The sequence below is a fragment of the Oreochromis niloticus genome, linkage group LG18 (genome assembly GCF_001858045.2).
Source record: "Oreochromis niloticus isolate F11D_XX linkage group LG18, O_niloticus_UMD_NMBU, whole genome shotgun sequence".
Classification (NCBI taxonomy): Eukaryota; Metazoa; Chordata; class Actinopteri; order Cichliformes; family Cichlidae; genus Oreochromis; species Oreochromis niloticus.
This window is the reverse complement of record NC_031982.2, coordinates 21,162,965-21,181,991: the sequence shown is the minus strand read 5'-3', so window position 1 is coordinate 21,181,991 and position 19,027 is coordinate 21,162,965. Positions and strand designations below refer to the sequence as shown.

Sequence of the window (19,027 nt, the reverse complement as noted above, 5' to 3'; positions counted from 1 at the left end):
ACTGCAAACACTTTGAATAATTTAACAGAGAAAGTGCAATACACTGGTAGCTACAGTACATACAATGTAGAGTATATAGCAAAGAGAGGTTAAAATGCTAAAGTTAGTGCTAAGAGCCATGTAGTTTGCAAGAGAAATGAGGTAAGGAAAAATAATTATACTTATTTACATTTATTTACACAAAAAATGTAATGGATTAATCCTGGCGACTTACACAGGTCCTTTCTTCACCCCCACTGTCACCATCTTCTAGGATGGTACACGTTAGCAGGAGATATGAATGCCTTTTATTCAGTCGGGGCCAGTTAGGAATTGACATACCGTATGGGAACTGTAGTACAGTGACACAGCTCTTGACTCCTGATGTATGTGCTCGAACATTAGCTACTCTCCAAACTCTCCAAAAATTTAAAATCCACAACATGCATTTGGATGAATTGCCCCATCCAAGTGTAGATACAATGCTACAGATTTCCCCACTTTCTTGTTTATTTACTAAAGCCCTGCTACACGAACTGCATGAACTCCAAATACTGATGCATCATATGTCCTGATGGTGGATTTTCAATACCTGCTGTGAGGTAAAAGTGCTCTCTAAAGACTTTATTCTACCTCACGCTGTCAGCAGTGCGCAAAATCTTTAACCTAATCCCTATTAGGCGAAGACCTCTCAAATCTGATTAGACAGACTGCTTGCAAATTAGAAATAGTCCAAGCCACCTGTGGTATCTGTTGGAAGAGGCAAACACTTACTAATATCATTTGAACTGGAAAGCAGGTATACTTTCATGGACTTTCACCACTATCTTCTTCATTTATTTCTTATTTTGGTACTTACTAGACCCTTCTCTGAGTCACCCAATATTTATTACTTTGTCTTTAAGTGCAAATAAGGAAAAGGAGAGATGAGGTATTTATGGCCAATAAGGCTGAGAAAACCTTATCGCCGGTAAATATGGCCAATTAGATCATTTCTGTATTGTAAATGGAGATTTCCTACTGGAAATAATACAAAATAAGCTATTCGAAAAATATATACATGTATATACCACACTTTCTCAAAAAATACAATAACATAATAATTTATTTACGTCCTTACAAATAAAAGCATTCTTTTCTAGTCCTCTGTGGTACACTCCCTGCGTGTTTTTGCTTTTTTGCTGCCTTATGTGCTGATTAAGTGTGAGCAAAGATTAGGCAAATTGGCCATGATGTTGCACGTCCTAAAATAGCCCTCGAACGCTGCTGAGAGGCTTTGACCAGCGCTCGGAGGAGCAACAGATACACGCTTTCTGTTCTTTTAGCTGTTATTATTAGGGTAAAATGTGAACTATCCGGTAAGATTTTGTTTGTTTCATCTATCGACATGTTTGCTTATCCAGTCAGTCATTTTAATGTGTTACAAGTGGGTTGTCTGATCTAGTTTATGGGCTCGGGGTGTGAAGGGCCTGTGTTTACGTTCACTTTGACTTGCTGATCACAATACTGGTGTTTGGTTACTAGTTTATAAGTTATGAATTCATCATCGTTTCCATGCTATCTTTACTGTACACTAATATATTTATCTTCTATTGATGAGAACAACAAAGGCTCTGAAGTATAAATAGTGCTCTTTCAATGTGTCTTTTTTTTTTTACTGTAGATGATGTTTATGTTGACTTATAATATGCAATTTTTTATATTGTATTATCATATTAATATAATCTAAATAAAGTTGCCAGTTTATTGGGTACACTTAGCTAAATGTAATTCAGGCTAACTGTCCTGTAACATTTATGAAAGTTTAGGATGTAGTTTATGATACTGAACTGTGTTGCAGTATAACCAGAAGTGTTTCTATTACCTTGTTCACCTTACATTAAAGGTAAAAAGCTTTCTCTGTAGTGGATTACGGTATTTGCTCAGGAAAAATGATTATATTCTGCAGCCATATTTATGGACATTTCACTCATGATAATGTAAATGCATCCTAAAACCTACACACTGAGATAATGCTAAGGAAAATGGTTTGTGGTAGTTTGATATTCATTTATTTTATTTTTTCATTATTTTTCACAAAAACAGCTAATCTCCTTTGCACTAAGCCGAAAGTGCAATTTCCCTATTATTATTGTATTATTTCTCTTATTGTCTATATTATAAGCAACTTTTATATATCTTGGTTTCATCAAATTAGAGAGAAAAAATGGATAAAAGCGACTTTCACTACACTGAAATGGCCTCTCTGTTCTCTTTTAAGTTCCCTCCAGACAGTATGAGCAGTACACCTATCCAGGAGCCCCCTATCCAGGGACTGTCCTCTGGGAGTGGGCAGACCTTACCCTCCCGACCCCTGCAGCTCTCCTCTGACCCTTCAGCTTCTAAAAGAGTATGTTTCTATAAAAGCGGTGACTATCAGTTCAGTGGGCATCGAATGGTCATCAATGCCCGCACCTTTAAGACCTTTGACGCTCTACTGGATGTTCTTTCCAAGAAAGTGCCTCTGGCATTTGGAGTGAGGACTATCACCACACCCCGGGGGACTCACCTTGTTAAGGCATTAGATGACTTACATGATGGGGGTGCTTATGTGTGCTCTGACCAGAAACGGGTGAAGCCACTAAACCTGGATGAAGTGAACCGGCGGCAGGTACCTTGGAATACTACCAGACCGCTCAATGCAGGGCGACGACGGCGGCGTCAAGGACTCCGATTTGGTCAGTTTGGCAGCAAGAACGAAGCCATTAGGCCAGCAAAGGTCACTGAAAGGGTGGCAGTACGGACACCAAAGAGGCTTATGGTCATCAAGAACAGGGATCCAAGTGTTAAACGCACAATTGTTTTGCAGAGAAGAACAGCTCCAACATTTGATGCATTGCTGGATTACCTATCGCAGATCCTGCAGTTCCCAGTGCTGAAACTCTACTCTACAGATGGCAGAAGAGTAAGTTCTTGGTAAACTGAAAATAGGAATCATCACTAGTCCTGTGAAATGGGTAAAATTTCCAAAATGAATCTTTATGCCATCAGTGTTAAATGTTGCTGTTTGTCCACGTTTTCAGTCTTTATCCTTTACAAACCAGATGTTTTTGCTCATATATTTCTGAACAAAAGGGATGGAGGGATTTAAATCTCTGAAATACTGGATCACTCATGAGTTTTACAGAGCACAGTTCATTCTACTGGAGCCACAGAGGTGTCTCCCTCCACCCACACCTTCCTCACCCACATTGTTAGATCAGGAGCTCAGCGAGGAAAAAATCTGTCTAAAGGTGTGTGTTTGGATAGAAACAGATCCAGCTATGCACCTACTAGTATTGTTCTCAGCTAGATACCGACAAATGTAGGGTGTTTTTCTTTTAAGTAAATGTAGTGCAGTTACATTTCGTTTTAATCTTACTCTGCAATCAGTGAAAATAAATTTGTGCAATTGCCTCAGGATTTTAGGCGATTTATAAAAGAAAGTTTTATGAGAAGAGAAAGGAGATAGAATTTGATGGTTAGAATATTTAACTATAACAGCCAAAAATAACACAAGCACATAGGCTTAGAACTTGGAAATGCATTTTTCATTGTCTATGTGGGTTTAAAAGGAGCAATGTTTTTGTGAATTTTAAATTGGCTCCCTGCTGCGTGAGACCTGTGTTTTCCACTTACTATACTTTCTAAGTATAGCAGTAAGTGTATTACTTTCTTTCCAAAGACACCTCAGTCTATGTTAAGCAAAGGTGTGTCTGCATGGCACAAAACAAGGATGGAAAAAAAAAGCTACAGACAGACAGATATAAACAAATCTACAAAGTGGTTATCCACATTTTTTCAGTCTAATTACATGTTTAAGGTTGACTTTTTACTCTTGTGTTTGTGTTGGACGAAGCAACTTGGGCTTCTGCCAGACCTTTAAACCACGACACAAGGTCAGGTGATCAGGTGATCAGTGGAGTCTTCTCAGTTGTCACGCAATCGTAGATACTCAAACATCCGATTATTCCATTGACATTTAACGTACCAAATTAATTCTCTCAGTACCTTTGAGATGATGAGGATAAAGTCTTTTAGTTTAAATGTTTTTTGTTTTGTTTTTTTAATTAAAGGATTATTTGCCAAGAAATATTTAAATTGAGTTACTCAGGTCTTGAAAATGAAAAATATACACATCACTGTGTGTCATTAGAGATTATTTTGATGTATCTGTTACAAATCCTGATTGATTTTGATGGTAAGAAAAAAAGAGTGAAAATTTTAGGCTTTTATCTTTAATGATTTTTGAGATATTTGTGTTCAAACATGGCCTCCGATGGCATGAAAGTAGGTTGATGGTCTGCTTTAAAAAAAATTTATATTTAAAGCTAAAATTTTACAGGACTCGTTATATATGTTTAACCTTTGTACCATAAAATGTGTGTAAAATATGCAAATCTGAGACGATCAAACAGAAGACCTGTGTTGATTTGAGATGGAATGACGCAAAAATTAAAAGATCTAATTTTCGGCAGTTTTTAAGGGATATAAATTACAGACTGAAATCGTCGGTTTCAAAGAAAAAGCTCAGAAGTGCATAATTTAGAGTAGCCACAAATAGAGTAAGTGATGCATTCATAATGCTTGAAATGAAGAAAATCTGCGGTTTCCCAAGATGAATGTCAATCTCTTTTCTTCTCTTTTAGGTTGATGGTCTTGCTGCTCTTATCTTGTGCTCTGGAGTTGTTGTGGCAGCGGGCAACGAGCCTTTCAGATTAGCAAACTATAGTTTTCACAGAACAGGCCAGATGGCACAAGCCATGTTCGTGGAAACTGCTGAACCATCAATGTTGCAACCTAGAGCACGTAAGTGTTAGTTTACGCCATGGGGAAACGAAAATATGTTGTTTTGTTATTCTATTCAGTTACTCTCATACCTCTCTCATGTCTGTACGTAAGTTTGAATCTATAACATCTTTTCCTTGAAGTGTCAAATCTCTTAAAAAAGCACAGAGTAATCTCACGTTGTATCTTGTTTACTTCCATACCAAAACAATGGTATAAAATAAAAATGGTATATTTCTTTTTTTGTCCGGATTCCTTTTCAAAAAAAGATATGAGAGTGAAGAAAGCAAATTAGCATACTTATTATAATTTCTGCTATTCTATTCTTTGAAGTACTACTGGCCAGATGTAAAAATCTTTACGTGACCCAAGATATTTTTTCTTTCTTTTTTGTCCCACATCTCTTCTCCAAACACCTCTGAAAGCAGAGAAGAAAAAGTCTTTCTCAAGCGGACGAGGATCAAGGAACTTCTCCGTGTCATCAGAGCGATATATTGTGAACCAGATAAACAAGTCTCAAAATGGCCACCTGCATCCCCACAATGGACTGTTTGAAGCAGAAGCCAATCAGCATCACACATCTATGGAGATGTCCGGAACTGGCAGGGAAGATAACGTGCATCAAACCTGCATCGTACCTCACGATGATGACATTGAAAAGTCTTTCCGCGTGAATCAAGATGGCAGCATGACGGTGGAGATGAAAGTTCGTCTGACCATTAAGGAGGAGGAGATGCTCCACTGGACAACCACACTCAGCCGCACCAGCCTTAGCAAGAGGGCAGCTTGTGCCTCAATTTCTGAGTCAGGCAACCGCTCCCCTGACTCGAACAATGCCATTGCCAAAGACTCCTCTAGTATCAGCGAGGAAGAAACGAAAGAAGAGAACTTTCCCTCCACAGCTGGAAAAGGCGTCGGCTTTAATGATGAGCGAACATATGAAGGATACACTTCAACAGCCACGGGAAAAGCGAAAAAAAGTGTCAAACGTACTCCCACACCTGGTCCTCGACATGTTAATAAAAAGGCGTCTATTGAGAGTGTGAAGAGGGTCACAGAGTCAGGGATGCAAGAGAGCATGCTGGGACATTATTCCTATGTGGAAAGGACAGCCGATGGCGAAACAACGGAGGGATACTGCCTCGTGAAACACAGCAGCAGCAGCAATAGACCCATCCCAAAACCCCGCAAAACAGCATCCGCAGGAATGAGCAACAAATGCACCCCCTCCTCCATCAGGTCATCAGGAGTTGCTGAGGTCCTTCAGATACAGAATAATGGGATGGAGTTTAGAGAGACTGTGATGCATATTTATGAGACCCAAGGCTGCTATGACAACTATTTCGCGAATCAGGAATATAGTGTGGATGGCGTTCCTTTACATGGCTCCCCTCCGGCACTACAAAGTAAACAGTCGACTGACTCAGGGCCTCATTCATCGAGTAATGATTGTGATATAGATTGTAGCTGGCAGCCACCCACTGCTGACTCACTGCAAAGGCAGAAAGAGGAGATGCTATCACTGTCATCAGAGCCAGTATCTCTGACACATGAGAATACAAACAATCTGTCTTCACCGAGTGAAAACGAAACCCAGAGAAACCTTCAAATTCTAGAGAGAGTAAAACTAGACAACACTCCAAAAAGCACGACGAAGAAAAAGATGACTAGGTCTGCTAGGAGCCAGAAGAGTTCAACTTCAACAAGTTACACGGATAGAAAACCGAAGGAAAGCCTAATCAGCCCCTCAAAAGATAGCAAGCATTCATCTGCTGACAAGATAAGCAGTAAGGCCAGTGTGGGAAAAAGGAGTGTGAATTCTTCTGAAAGTGCTAAAAGTGGTCAAAAGAGTAAAGGAGCAGAAAAGAAAGCAGAAAGTCTCCAATCTAAGAAATCCAATAAAGGTGAAAAAACACCAACAAAGAGCTCAGCCTCATTAGTTAGAACTGAAAATTTGAAAAGAGCGCCACAGAGACAAAACACAAGCAAAGCAGCTGCTAGCGATATTGGCCACAATGTAAATACCCCAACTGGAAGGCCTCAAATGAAAAAGAACATGTCAGACATTTTACAACCCAACAAATCTCTTACTAAAAAGACAACTAGCAAGCCAAAATCAATGCCTGAAAGCGGAATATCACCAACAAAACCACTTGTTTCGATGCCTTCTCTTGATCCTTCGCCCTCCGAGATCCACCGATATGTTGAGAACTGGTTGGAGAAAGTCACCCCAGACCAAGTGCCATATCCAGAGGAGGTGATCACAGAGGAAACACAACCTCGAACAAAGGTTATATTTCAGATAGGCGGAGATTCTGAATCAGATGAAAAGAATGAATGCCAGACTAATTTAGATGAAAATAACCCATCGCCCAATGATGTTATAAAGGGATCAGCATCTTGTCTATCGGTTCCTCTTAGCCACCAAGAACTAACGACAGTACAAGGTTTAAGTGTTTCTATGCCAAATGTCAGAGCTGACCTTGAACATCAGGAGAACAGACTGAGGCCACACAAATCTGCAGAGGCCATCTGTCCAGCTGGCGATGAAACATCTTCATCATCTAACTTTTTGAGTCCCAAAGCAAAGATAAAGCCTGCCCTGCAACAACTCTGTTCATCCATTCAGTGCATCAGAAGAGCCTCTGACACCAACGTGGCATCCAACCTTGAAAAATCTAACAGCCTTCCCGATTTCCCGACACAAGTAGCCTCAGTGTTTGGCTCGTCGTGTAAAGCCTTTCTGTCATTCTTGTCAGTGATGACTCTGAGAGATCACCTCATAGACTCCACACCACGAGAGGATAAAATATCAAGAACCACGTCAGAGGCGATGCTAATGATGGAGTCCCTGCAGAAGATTTCGGCCATCGAGGACGAGGAAGAGCAGAGAGCAAGTCTGACTGATTTGCAAAGCAGAGCATCTTCTCGTTTAAGACAGAGCTGGAAGGATTTCCAGATTCTGAGGGAAAGGCTTGAAAGTGAACCCCTTTCTCCCAAAGTGTCAGAAACTGAGTTTGCGCTAGATGTCTTCTCTGAAGGCGGCGATGCATTTGAGGAACAGCATTCAGGAATTGATGAGCTGATGGAGGAGCTGAGCATGCCGCAAGACCTCAGGGAACAGATCGCTTCGACAATCAGAACTTTTTACCCTGTGGAAGAGAGCCAGTGTTTAGAGACTGATCGAAACCAGTCAGACTCAGAGGAAGATTTAGAGCAATTTGTCCAGGACTGTAACGATGAAACAAAACAATCACTTGAGTCTGATAGTCGATGTGTAACTGAAGACACTACTGATGCGGTTTATACCCAACAGGGACAAATAATAAGCAAGTCAGAGCAGCCTAGTGAAACCCAAGAATCACAGACAGAAAAAGAAGAGTTATTAAAAGATAAAGAAAATGAGACAAAAGAGGAAGAAAGTGGCAAAGAGGGACAATTAGAGGAGGAAAAAGAGGTAAAGATCAGGGAAGATGAAGATACAAAAGAGACAGAAGCTGATTGTTACAGGACTGAAAAGGAATATAGGGAAAGAGAGGAAGAGGAAGAAGAGGAGCAAGAAGCAAAATCAGGGGAAGTAAGTAGTGAAGAATCTATTGATAAAGAAGAGGGAGGGGCATATGAAGAGGAGGAGACAAAAGAAGAAGAAAGTAAAAAAGAGGAACAACTAGAGGAGAAAAGGGAGGTGAAGATTAAGGGGGATGGAGATACAGAAGATGAAAGTGAAGGGACTGAAAAGGAAGATGGAGAAAGGGAGGAAGACAGAGCAGAAGAGCCAGAGCAATCAGAATCAGACGAAGAGAGTGGTGAGGGGTCTGTTGATAAGGAAGAAGCAGGGGTGGATGAAGACAAGAAAGGGACAGATGGAGAGGAGGTGGAGAAAGAAGAAGAAAGTAGAGAACAAGAACAACTGGAGGAAAAAAGGGAGATGAAGATTAAGGGGGATGGAGATACAGAAGATGAAAGTGAAGGGACTGAAAAGGAAGATGGAGAAAGGGAGGAAGACAGAGCAGAAGAGCCAGAGCAATCAGAATCAGACAAAGAGAGTGGTGAGGGGTCTGTTGATAAGGAAGAAGCAGGGGTGGATGAAGACGAGCAAGGGACAGATGGAGAGGAGGTGGAGAAAGAAGAAGAAAGTAGAGAACAAGAACAACTGGAGGAAAAAAGGGAGGTGAAGATTAAGGGGGGTGGAGATACAGAAGATGAAAGTGAAGGGACTGAAAAGGAAGATGGAGAAAGGGAGGAAGACAGAGCAGAAGAGCCAGAGCAATCAGAATCAGACAAAGAGAGTGGTGAGGGGTCTGTTGATAAGGAAGAAGCAGGGGTGGATGAAGACAAGAAAGGGACAGATGGAGAGGAAACAACAGAGGAAGTAGATGAGGTGAACCAGCAATATAGAGATAGAAAAGACAAAGAGGCTGATAGTGAAGGGACTGAAAAGGAAGATGGAGAAAGGGAGGAAGACAGAGAAGAAGAGCCAGAGCAATCAGAATCAGACAAAGAGAGTGGAGAGGAGTCCATTGATAAGGAAGAGGCAGGGGTGGATGAAGAAGAGCAAGGGACAGATGAAGAGGAAACAACAGAGGAAGTAGATGAGGTGAACCAGCAATATAGAGATAGAAAAGACACAGAGGCTGATAGTGAAGGGACTGAAAAAGAAAATAGGGGAAGAGGGGAAGATGGAGAAGAAGAGCCAGAGCAATCAGAATCAGAGGAAGTGAGTGATGAGCAATCTCTTGAAAAGAAAGGAGCAGGGGCAGATGAAGAGGAGGCAGAGATGACACTGGATGAAAGAGAGCTGGGGGATGAATTAGGAGAAGGAGAGAAAGAAGAGGCTGATGAGATAGATGAAGCTTTTATGAATGAGGACCCAACTCAGTATAGTGCTGAAGAAACAGATGAGAGAGAGGGTGCTGGGGAGACAGAGGAGGAAGAGAAGATAAATGAGACGGTTTACGAGGAGGGTGAGGAAAAAAGCAGTGATGGAGGGGAAAATGATGAGAGGCATAAGGAGGAGAAAGAAGATGAAGGTGACAATGTGGAAGAGACAAATAAAGGGGGTGAAGTAGAAAATGTAACTGTAGAATTAGAACAGGAGGAGGAAGAAAATGAAGAGTTACATCTTGTTACAGGGAATGGAGAGAAGGAACTACTGGAAGGTACTGAGGTATCTGACGATGAGGAAACGAAAATTGGGTATGGTATTGAGGCAGATGAGGAAGAGGAGGTGGAAGCAGAAACAAATGCAGTTACTGCAACAGATCCAGAGGAAAGGGTTAGTGAAAATGCAGATGATGATAAAGAAATGGAAGAATTTACTGAAGATAGAAATGAACTAGAAGTTGAGGATGAAAAGGAAATACAGCAAATAGAAGAGGTTAGTGAGGGAAACAATGAAGAGGAGGAGGAGGAGGTAGAAGAAGAGAGAGGACAAGATGAAGAACATGAGGAGGAAGGTAGTGGAGATTCTGTGGTTAAAAATACAGAGGAAGAGAGAGAGAGGACAACAACAGATGAGGAAGAGGTAGACGAAGGAAGGGACACGGACACAGAAGATGAAAAGTATGATGAGGCTGAAGACAGGAGGAGAGAGCCGGAGCAAACAGAAAGTAGTCAGGAGGAAGAATCAGCAGAAGAGAGAGAATGTGGAGAAGAGTTAGAGAGGGATGAAAATCTGACAGCAGATCAAACTGGAGATGAAGAGGAGAGGGAGGATGATGAAGAGAAGGAGTCACAAGAGAAATTAGACCAGGAAAAAAAACAAGGCACTGAATCCCCAAGCAAATACTCCTCTGAAGGTCAGTGTGCTGATGACAAAGGTAACGGAACAGACACGGTTACTGAAACAGATGAAGGAGGAGAGATGCTTAAAGAAAGAAGTGGCAGTTTATCCCATCCAGGGGAAATATCCCAGGAATTACTCGACTTTGTGAACTATGCCCTCCGGTCTTCTTCGCTTGTATTCATATATGACAAGGACGGGAACATTAGGATAGAGCCTGATAATGCTCAGGTAGTAAAAACCAAGCAAAGTGTTCTTCTGAAAAGCAGAAAAGACAGTTCATACGGCTTAAAATGCCTGCCAAGCCCGAGCACCTCTGATTTATCTGATTACAGACCAGAAACATCAGAGAGTGGAGGCTATAAAACTCAGGAGTCTGTAGATATTATGTCAGAGAGTGGAGGAGAGGCTTCCGAGAAACCTTCTCCAGTCTATACACATTCAGCTGTCCAAGCTGAGAGGACAAATCTGGCTAGCTCAAAGTTGTCTGTTGCAAGTAATTCAGGAACCTTTCCTAGTTCCAGTGACTCGGGTACTAAAGCCTCAAGGGAGGATCTTTCTTACTTCAGTGCAGCAAGCTCATTAAAAGCAGATCGTGAAGCCACCACACAGGCTGCACAGTGCATGTCTTTTGTCTCACAAAACTCAGCGGATGGGGTTTTGATTGATCAAGGCAGATGGCTCCTAAAGGAGAACCATCTCATAAGAAAATCTCCTCCAGTCTCGCTGGGAATGTACGGCAATTTGGACAGCACATCCTTAGACACAGGTCAGGAGAACACTAGCGATGATTCCCCACCCCATTTGAAAACTCAGCACAGTCCCCTTGCAGCCATATCCTCATCAGAACTCGAGGAGATGGCGAAGCCTCCAACTCCAAAGTGCATCTACTACAACCTGCCACATGGTAGCGACTCGGACCCATTTTTGGACGATTCAAGTATTAAAAGCAGTGCTCGAGGCAGGGGTGTCAGGGTGTCACCTACTATTGACACATCAAAAACCTGGGCAAATAAAAATGGCAGTCAGTCTTCGTTTGCGTCAGTGGAGTTCAGAATCCCAGACAGAAAAGTTCATCCCGAGGGCGAGTCAGCGGTTGTGACACAGCCAAGTAGGACATCTGCTGGCGTAAGCCATGTACTACAAGCACAAGACTCAATGGACAATCTGCATTTGAGATGTGGCCAATACTGCCCCATACTATGATATTTAACAGAAACAGCTGCTAGTATTGACTGTGTTTGTTGTTTAATGTGATGCAACTTGAAAAGTTTGTTGTTTTATCTGTAAATAATTATGAACCATGAGAGTTGTGCCTCTTATTTGCATTTGAATACAGAAAAAAAAGAAGAAAAAAAAGTCTAAATTTACAATAATTTTTGGTGCTGAATATCAGGTAGTGTTTGATAGCAGAATGTAAACAAATAAGACCTATTTTCCTTCTCCCTCAAATCTCTTGAACATCAGGAAATGAAAAAATAACTCAGTCTGCAATAGAAAGCAGATTTCATTGCTTGTATTCTTTCACTGCTTGTTGGGGTTTGTCCAGAACATTTATTTCTAATAGCTGTTTCATCTTTTTATGTTAAAGAACTGATTTACTTACAAAAATTCTAAAAGTTATAGATTTCTTACCCAGGCTCATTTAATCAGCAGGATATATGCTACTTTATGAGACAGTGAATTGGACTACTGTAGTACTGGCTTTTTACTTTAGGGTTTGGTTGAGGCCAAAAATAGAGTACAAAGGAGTGAAACTGATTGGGTGAACAAAAAACTGATACTGTTGCTTTGGTTCTGTAATAATTGAATGCTTTCTTATTTTATCAGCATATCAGGATGTGTTCAAGTGATCATCAGGATCGCCAATGATAGAAAAGTGAACATTTTCATTTCTGAGTTTGAACTTTTTTATGTGCCTTCTTTTAACACCCACACTTTGGGTGTGAGTTGCAATGTTGTATGTACAGTCAGTATTTAACTTACATTGCTATCTCTATTAAAGGTGTATCTGTGTTTTAAGCCTGTGTTTACATGTTCACACATCCACAGTGGATTCTGCATTGGAAACAGAAGATTATTTTTGGCGGTTTTATTAGCCTGGCTACCACTCTATCCATCGCCTAATCAGTCAGCCGGTCAATCAATCAATCGTCACATCAGCGAGTCAGTCTGTGAGTTTGTCAGCTTGATTTTTAGAAAGATTTAGGTGAGAAACGCCGGTGGGATGTTATTCTCTCAAATAGAAAATTGACTAATGTAGCCCAGTTATAAGCAGGAGTTAAAAAAGGCAGCTCAAAAAATATACACTCATCCCTGTCTCCTCAAAATACTTTCAGGGTTGAGTTATAAAATAGTGAAAATAATCCTATTTGTGTTGAGTGCCTAGAAGCATCTCTGGACTCTGGTGATATTTGACTTTGGTTCCAACTAAGTGAAGCATGTGAATTTTGAACGAGCCGTAGGCTTACATTACTCCATTTATCCTCTAAACTATTAAAAGATTTACTTCAATAGCCTGATTTTGGACACAAAATTGTTATCTACTGGTTGTTGTTTTAAGTCTGTGTTTTAGTCCGTGTACACTATGTGAGTCTCACTCATCCTCGGGCAGGTGAAGGTGCAGAGGAGAGTGCGAGTCATCTGCAGCTGTCACTCGGTGTCAGCAATGGCCCCCTGATGCAGTCAGGCATATGCAAGTGACACTTGATGTGATCATCACTGACAGGCTAGCTTGTAATATGCGTGACCAGAGGGATGTTATCCTTGAAACAAGTCTGACCAGACGACTGCAGGTGTTAATTTGAACAGGGATAATTCATTTCGACATTTACATGCTAAATATTTGACAGGCTACACATGATGATTTTATGGTAATGTGAAGGGAGAATGCTGGGAAATGCTATTAGTGTGTGTGGGTGTTTCCGCTCCCTGTCCCTGACCCTTCCCTGCAATCACACATGGACACGCACAAACACACACACAAGCACAGAGTGAGACAAAGAAATACAGAGACAAAGAGAATGGGAGAGAGAGGTCTTTACAAAGTGACCATTCTGGATACTTTCCAAGGGTTTTGTCAGTCACTATGGAGATTTGGAAAATAGCCCTTGCACTTTAATTCCTCTGTTGTTACCATGGTTCAAAGGTATCCAGTGGAAGCGAAATGAGCACACATGCCTACTCTGTGCATTTTGCTTACCATTGACAGAAAAGATCCAGTAAGCTTAAAAACAGCAGTAAAACAGGCAGTATCGCTAAAACTAATGTTCAGTACTGTGCAAAAGTCTTGACCACCCATTATTTCTTTATATGTTGCTTCTAATGGAGCCAGACTTTCTTGTAACTTTTAAAGTGCTCTTGGTGAAGAGTTCTCCAGGCATTGTGAAGGTCTTTCAAAGTTTTTCTTTGGACCTTTTGCAGTCCAGTTCTTGAGCCTGACCATTTTCAGAGGATTTTTGGTTTTGTTTGTTTAGTTGTCAAGTGACTTAGGACTAATCTACAAGTCACTCAAGCATAAAAAAGACCCTAAACTGGACAAGTGAGAGACAAAAAAAAAATCTACACCAGATAAACAGTATCTGAAAGTTATGTCCTGAAGAAATAAGTGAAAATTCCAACAAAGACCTGATACAGAACCTGACCTCAGCTCATCCATCTACTGTTCGCCGAAGCCTCATCAGAAATGGTCTCAGTGGAAAGATGGATATCAAGAATCCATTTTGAAGGAAGGGAAACAGGGAGAAAAGGCTGGTATGCCTAAATACACAAGAACTGCTATGAAAATCAGTATCAGGTCTGATGGTGTACTGAATATAAATTGGAAATGTCAACATCATTGAAGCAGGTTGGGATCATCTTGACAGAGAACGGAACAAACAGCAGTCAACATCCAAAGAAAAGGTTTGAATGTCCTTTAAGAAGCCTGGAGAAATATTCTTGAAGACTACTTAAAGACGTGACATGAAGAATAAAGGTGATCATACCAAATATTGACTTTCAAGTTTATTACAACTGTACAAACTGCTTTTGGTTTACACATATACTTTATTTCTATGTAAGTTTGCACGTTTCAATAAACTGCTGCACTGATTTCCCATGTTCCTAGAAAAACATAAATAAATGAAGAGTGGCTCAAGACTTTTGGACAGTATTATACAAACTCTGCATTCAAACTCATGTACTACAAGTAACAGCAACCCTAAAGTTGAAATGCAAAAGCACTGATTGTGCGGTATTTCATATACCTGGTTATGAGGTTACAGGTGCTTGAAGAATCTGTTTTCTTTGGACATCAAGATTTTTTTTTTCCTTTTTTTAATGAAACCATCTGGGCAGTGAAATATCTCTCCAGTGGAGCTGCTTAGATGCTTTTGAAAATGTGACAATATAATAAAGTTTGTCAAATGACTCCGGCTCTATAATCTCAGGACTGTCTGCAGCACATGTAGCAGCGCACACATCCCATCTGAGCAGACAGTGGTGTGCACTGCAAGGAGTTTCTTCATGGTAAGTTTCTCAGCAGTATGTAAATCTGCAGCATGAATCAGCCACATTTGAAAGGACCTGCAATGTGTAAACCCCACTCTGTGAAACCAATACAGTCCTGACCTATCGGAGGAAGGACACCACTGTGTGTGTCACTGACCCTGACAGCAAGTCCTTTGGGGCCTGTGGTTTGGGGTGGGACATCTGTGGATTGAGTTTGTGAACATCTCTTAGATCAGGGAATGTCCTTGTTTAGGTGGTGTATGTCTAAATAACATGCAGAGGTTTTCCTGTAGAACACAACATTGTGTAGTAGACTGGTGTTTGATGTGATTTTTCTTGCTCTCTAAAAATTAGCATTGACCACATGAATCCAGTTTTAAACAGGCTCTACTTTCCTCCACTGATAATAACCTGACTCTCACACTGACTTGACAAATGCCCACTGAAGGCCCTGCCGTGGATTTACAACCTTTCTTTCTCACATTAAGGTTTACGTCTGTCTGCTCTCCGTGCATTAACTCATGTGCAGCAAATACTTTGTGCTGAGATTCTGCCTACAATAATCTGAGCGGCCATGACCCGCAGAGATACTGACCAATTTAAAAAGCCCAAAGGACAAAAAAAGAAAGAGAGACTTTTTGCAATCTTCTCACCACAATAACTAATTTTCACAACCTTATAGCTGAACACATCACTTATGTCCTGTGAGAATCGATGAACAGTGGCTGCACTGTCTCCACTTTAGTTCTGGTAAATAATGTTGGGGATGATCGCTATGGCTACTGGTGCGCACGGGTTTGTGATTCACCATCATGGGAGATAAAACAAAGGGTTCCTTTTTGCTTTTACCCTGCAGTTTTGAAGGGACCACACCCAGAAATAAGATTTAACTTATCTGTTGCCCTGCGCCATTACAGAGTGACTGACTCTGACTGATGTCGAGTCTTATTTGATTCTTTTTGTACGCCTCCTTTAATTAGCTCCCCCGCAGGGCTGTTGCTTTGGAGCAGAAAAGCGGAATCTCAGCAACAAAAATAAAAAGACCAAGCGATAAATTCCCAAGAATGGGAGCTATTTGGCCCAAACTGTTGCACTGTCAAGCGCCGTGCTACACACAATAATTACGGCCTACTGTCTGCATTCTCTTGATGCAGTTAGGTGACAGATCAGCAATACACAATCCCTGCTCTGTTTGTGTCAATCCAGGCCTCCTCTGTCTCTCTCTGTGGCCAATACTGGCAGAGCGGGATCATAATGGGCCTGGGAGCAGGAATTTTCATGGCCCCCACCCTGTTACTAAGTGAGCGTTGATCATGTGAATTTCCGTAGCCGCTTTTGGTAATGGGCGTCCACTGTTTTACTCCGACCACGGCCTCATGTTTGCATGCTCAAGTACCACAAACCACTTCAGTTATTATGCTTTTGCCTATCATTTCTCCAGTTTCAAAAGTTTGGAATTAAAGTTTTGAAGTTCTCTTTAGATTTTAATGTTTCACTTTAATACTAAAACATCTGCAGGCCATATTGTACAAAATCTTCCTTGATACCTTTAACTGCATTTTGCCCTTTATGCTGAAAGTTAACTAGAGGAAAATTTTGCATGTTTTCCTTATTTGATTCATCCTTGCATGTCTTTGGCAAATGCCCTTTTGTAAGATTTGATGCTTCTTTAAATCCCATTAAAAAAAGCAAAAATTTAAATGGCTTTAGACACAGATCTGACCACACACATAAACTTTATCAACTTCACAAAGGTTTGTTTAAAAATAGGAAATACTTACACAATCTCACTTTTCAGGATAGGATTCAGTGACAGCCATCTTGTAACAACACAACATGCATGCTAAATTAAGAAATTAAAAAAACTGCTCCAAAACCCCCAAATCAGTATCAAAATTGACTTCAAAACAATTAACTTCTCATACTGTGATTTTATTGGATTCGTTTATATAATTGCACAAATAAAGAAAAGACAAATAATTATTAAACAGAAATGTGGGACTGCTTTCTTGCACTTGCACAATAGCTCTAAAATTTGAAACATCCTGTCTCAGAGTGATGCTGAAAAAATATTTCATGCATTTATACTTTTCTATTGACTAGTGTAATTTATTATTATCAGACTGTGCTTAAAAACTCCCCAAAAAGCCTTAAGTTGATTCAAAATGCTGCAGTGAGAGTACTGAAAGAGACTAGAAAGAGAGAGTATATTTCTCTATGCATAGTACTGCATAGTACTGTATCACCTCAAAAGAACACTCCCTGAGTCTGGCTCTACCTGAAGCTTCTTCCTATTAAATGGGAGTTTTTCCATCCCACTGTTGCCAACTTTTTCCTCATAGGGAGTCATCTGATTGGTGGGATTTTCTCTGTATTATTGCAGGCTCTTTACCTTATAATATAAAGCACCTTGAGGTGAATGTGATTTCATGCTATAAAAATGAATTGAATCGAATAAAAAAAATATTGACCCCTGATATTGCTGAGAATATATACAGTGCACACATAAAGCTTCTCAGTGCCTTTCAGGTTATGCCCCAGAGTCATGTAAACATAGATTCAGATGATTCTTTCTCATTTATCTGCACACTCACATTATTTTCTGCACATTCAAAATCAAAAAGCAAACATTTTGTGTGTTCTGGTAATTTATTCAAAATGAGAGAGGTGAAATCCAATTTATACAATCACCATTTACTTCTTACTTGATTAACACGCTTTTGGGCACAAACGTCGACTAGAATATCTGTGCACAGCCTTAACAAATATGGCACAGATAAGGACTATGAGAATAAAACCAACAGCTTTAAACAGTCAATCTGCTTAGACAAAGCCAGGCTATAATTTGAAGTTTGCGTCACAAAGATCAAACAAGCTCACCGAGTAGCTGGGTTTATTACTGCACAGTCATATCTCAGGGGCTGCACGCCAGCTTCAGATAACCGCAGTCACCCTCACCCGCAAGCCAAAAATCTGAAAGTCTCCCTGAAAGAGATATTTGTGCATTCAGTCTTATCTAGTGAAAAAACGTCACTAAAACCAATTTGTTCTCCTGTCTTGGACTTATTTTATGTTTACTAAAGAGCAGATAACGCTCAGCAGCACCAGTGCAGCACAGTTGGGAGGTGTTAGGTGTCACTGAATCACTGAATCTCAGCAAGTCAGCAGCACTGCAGCACTGACAGCCCTGTGCACTGAGAAGGGCAAAAGACAGAGGAGGGGAAAGAAGGAAAGAGCTTTTGGACACAAAGATTAGTCCTTACGGAAATATCTCATTATTTTCGTTGCAAGTCAGTCTGAGAAGAGGGTGACAAATAATACACCCCAAACAAAAGCTTCAGGAATGCAGCAAACCTGCCAGTATTGAATGACTTTGACTCATATCCCCCAAGCTCTCTGTTTTTCTCTCCTAGGATTAGTGTGTGACATCATCAGACTTGTTCTTTAAACCTGATTAACCGTTGTGTGAGGCTGCTGACTTGCACATACTTTACTAGACCTGTATTTCTCACCCAAGCAAACACCCTTCACCAAAATAGTAGACATATGTAAAACACTACGGCATTACACTTAGACATGTAGTCATACACTGAATATGCTTAGTGCTGACATGGGTGCATTGCTTATAAACCCTAACTTGTTTTCTTTACAATTCTCAGCATTGTATGATGAAAAAAGTCCTTTCCTCTTGTGGGTGTTAAAAATGTCACTGTTTCATCTACAGTAAGTGAGAGTGTAAAATCATTCATTGTGATGTTTGGTGTCCCAGTAAAAAATTAAGATGAGCGTTAAAGTTCGGGCAAACTTGCTGAGAGTAGTCTCAAATGTGTGCAAAATCTTCAGGATCAACATCTCGGACGCAACAGCACAATCCAATTACTTTAGGCTACTGTATCCGAAGAGTTGGTGTAAATATCTGTGAGTCTGACAGGCAAATATGTGTGCTCTGATTTGCGATTGGATTCTCAA

General features: G+C 40.6%; 1 protein-coding gene across 1 annotated transcript; it reads left to right on the top strand.

Moving 5' to 3' along the window:
* The first annotated feature begins 1,261 nt into the window (after positions 1-1,261).
* LOC102076305 (oxygen-regulated protein 1) lies at positions 1,262-12,589 on the top strand. Its single transcript, XM_025900614.1, has 4 exons — positions 1,262-1,337; positions 2,240-2,923; positions 4,647-4,806; positions 5,214-12,589. Exons 2-4 carry the CDS (start codon positions 2,255-2,257, stop codon positions 11,771-11,773), a joined length of 7,389 nt encoding a protein of 2,462 aa, XP_025756399.1. The 5' UTR covers positions 1,262-1,337; positions 2,240-2,254; the 3' UTR covers positions 11,774-12,589.
* The last annotated feature ends 6,438 nt before the right edge of the window (positions 12,590-19,027 follow it).

Excerpts from the sequence above, each read along its gene's own strand:
- LOC102076305 (XM_025900614.1), top strand. The coding sequence starts at position 2,255 with ATGAGCAGTACACCTATCCAGGAGCCCCCTATCCAGGGACTGTCCTCT. Across the intron at positions 2,924-4,646 it reads ACTCTACAGATGGCAGAAGA|GTTGATGGTCTTGCTGCTCT; the intron begins GTAAGTTCTTGG and ends CTTCTCTTTTAG. Across the intron at positions 4,807-5,213 it reads AATGTTGCAACCTAGAGCAC|AGAAGAAAAAGTCTTTCTCA; the intron begins GTAAGTGTTAGT and ends CTCTGAAAGCAG.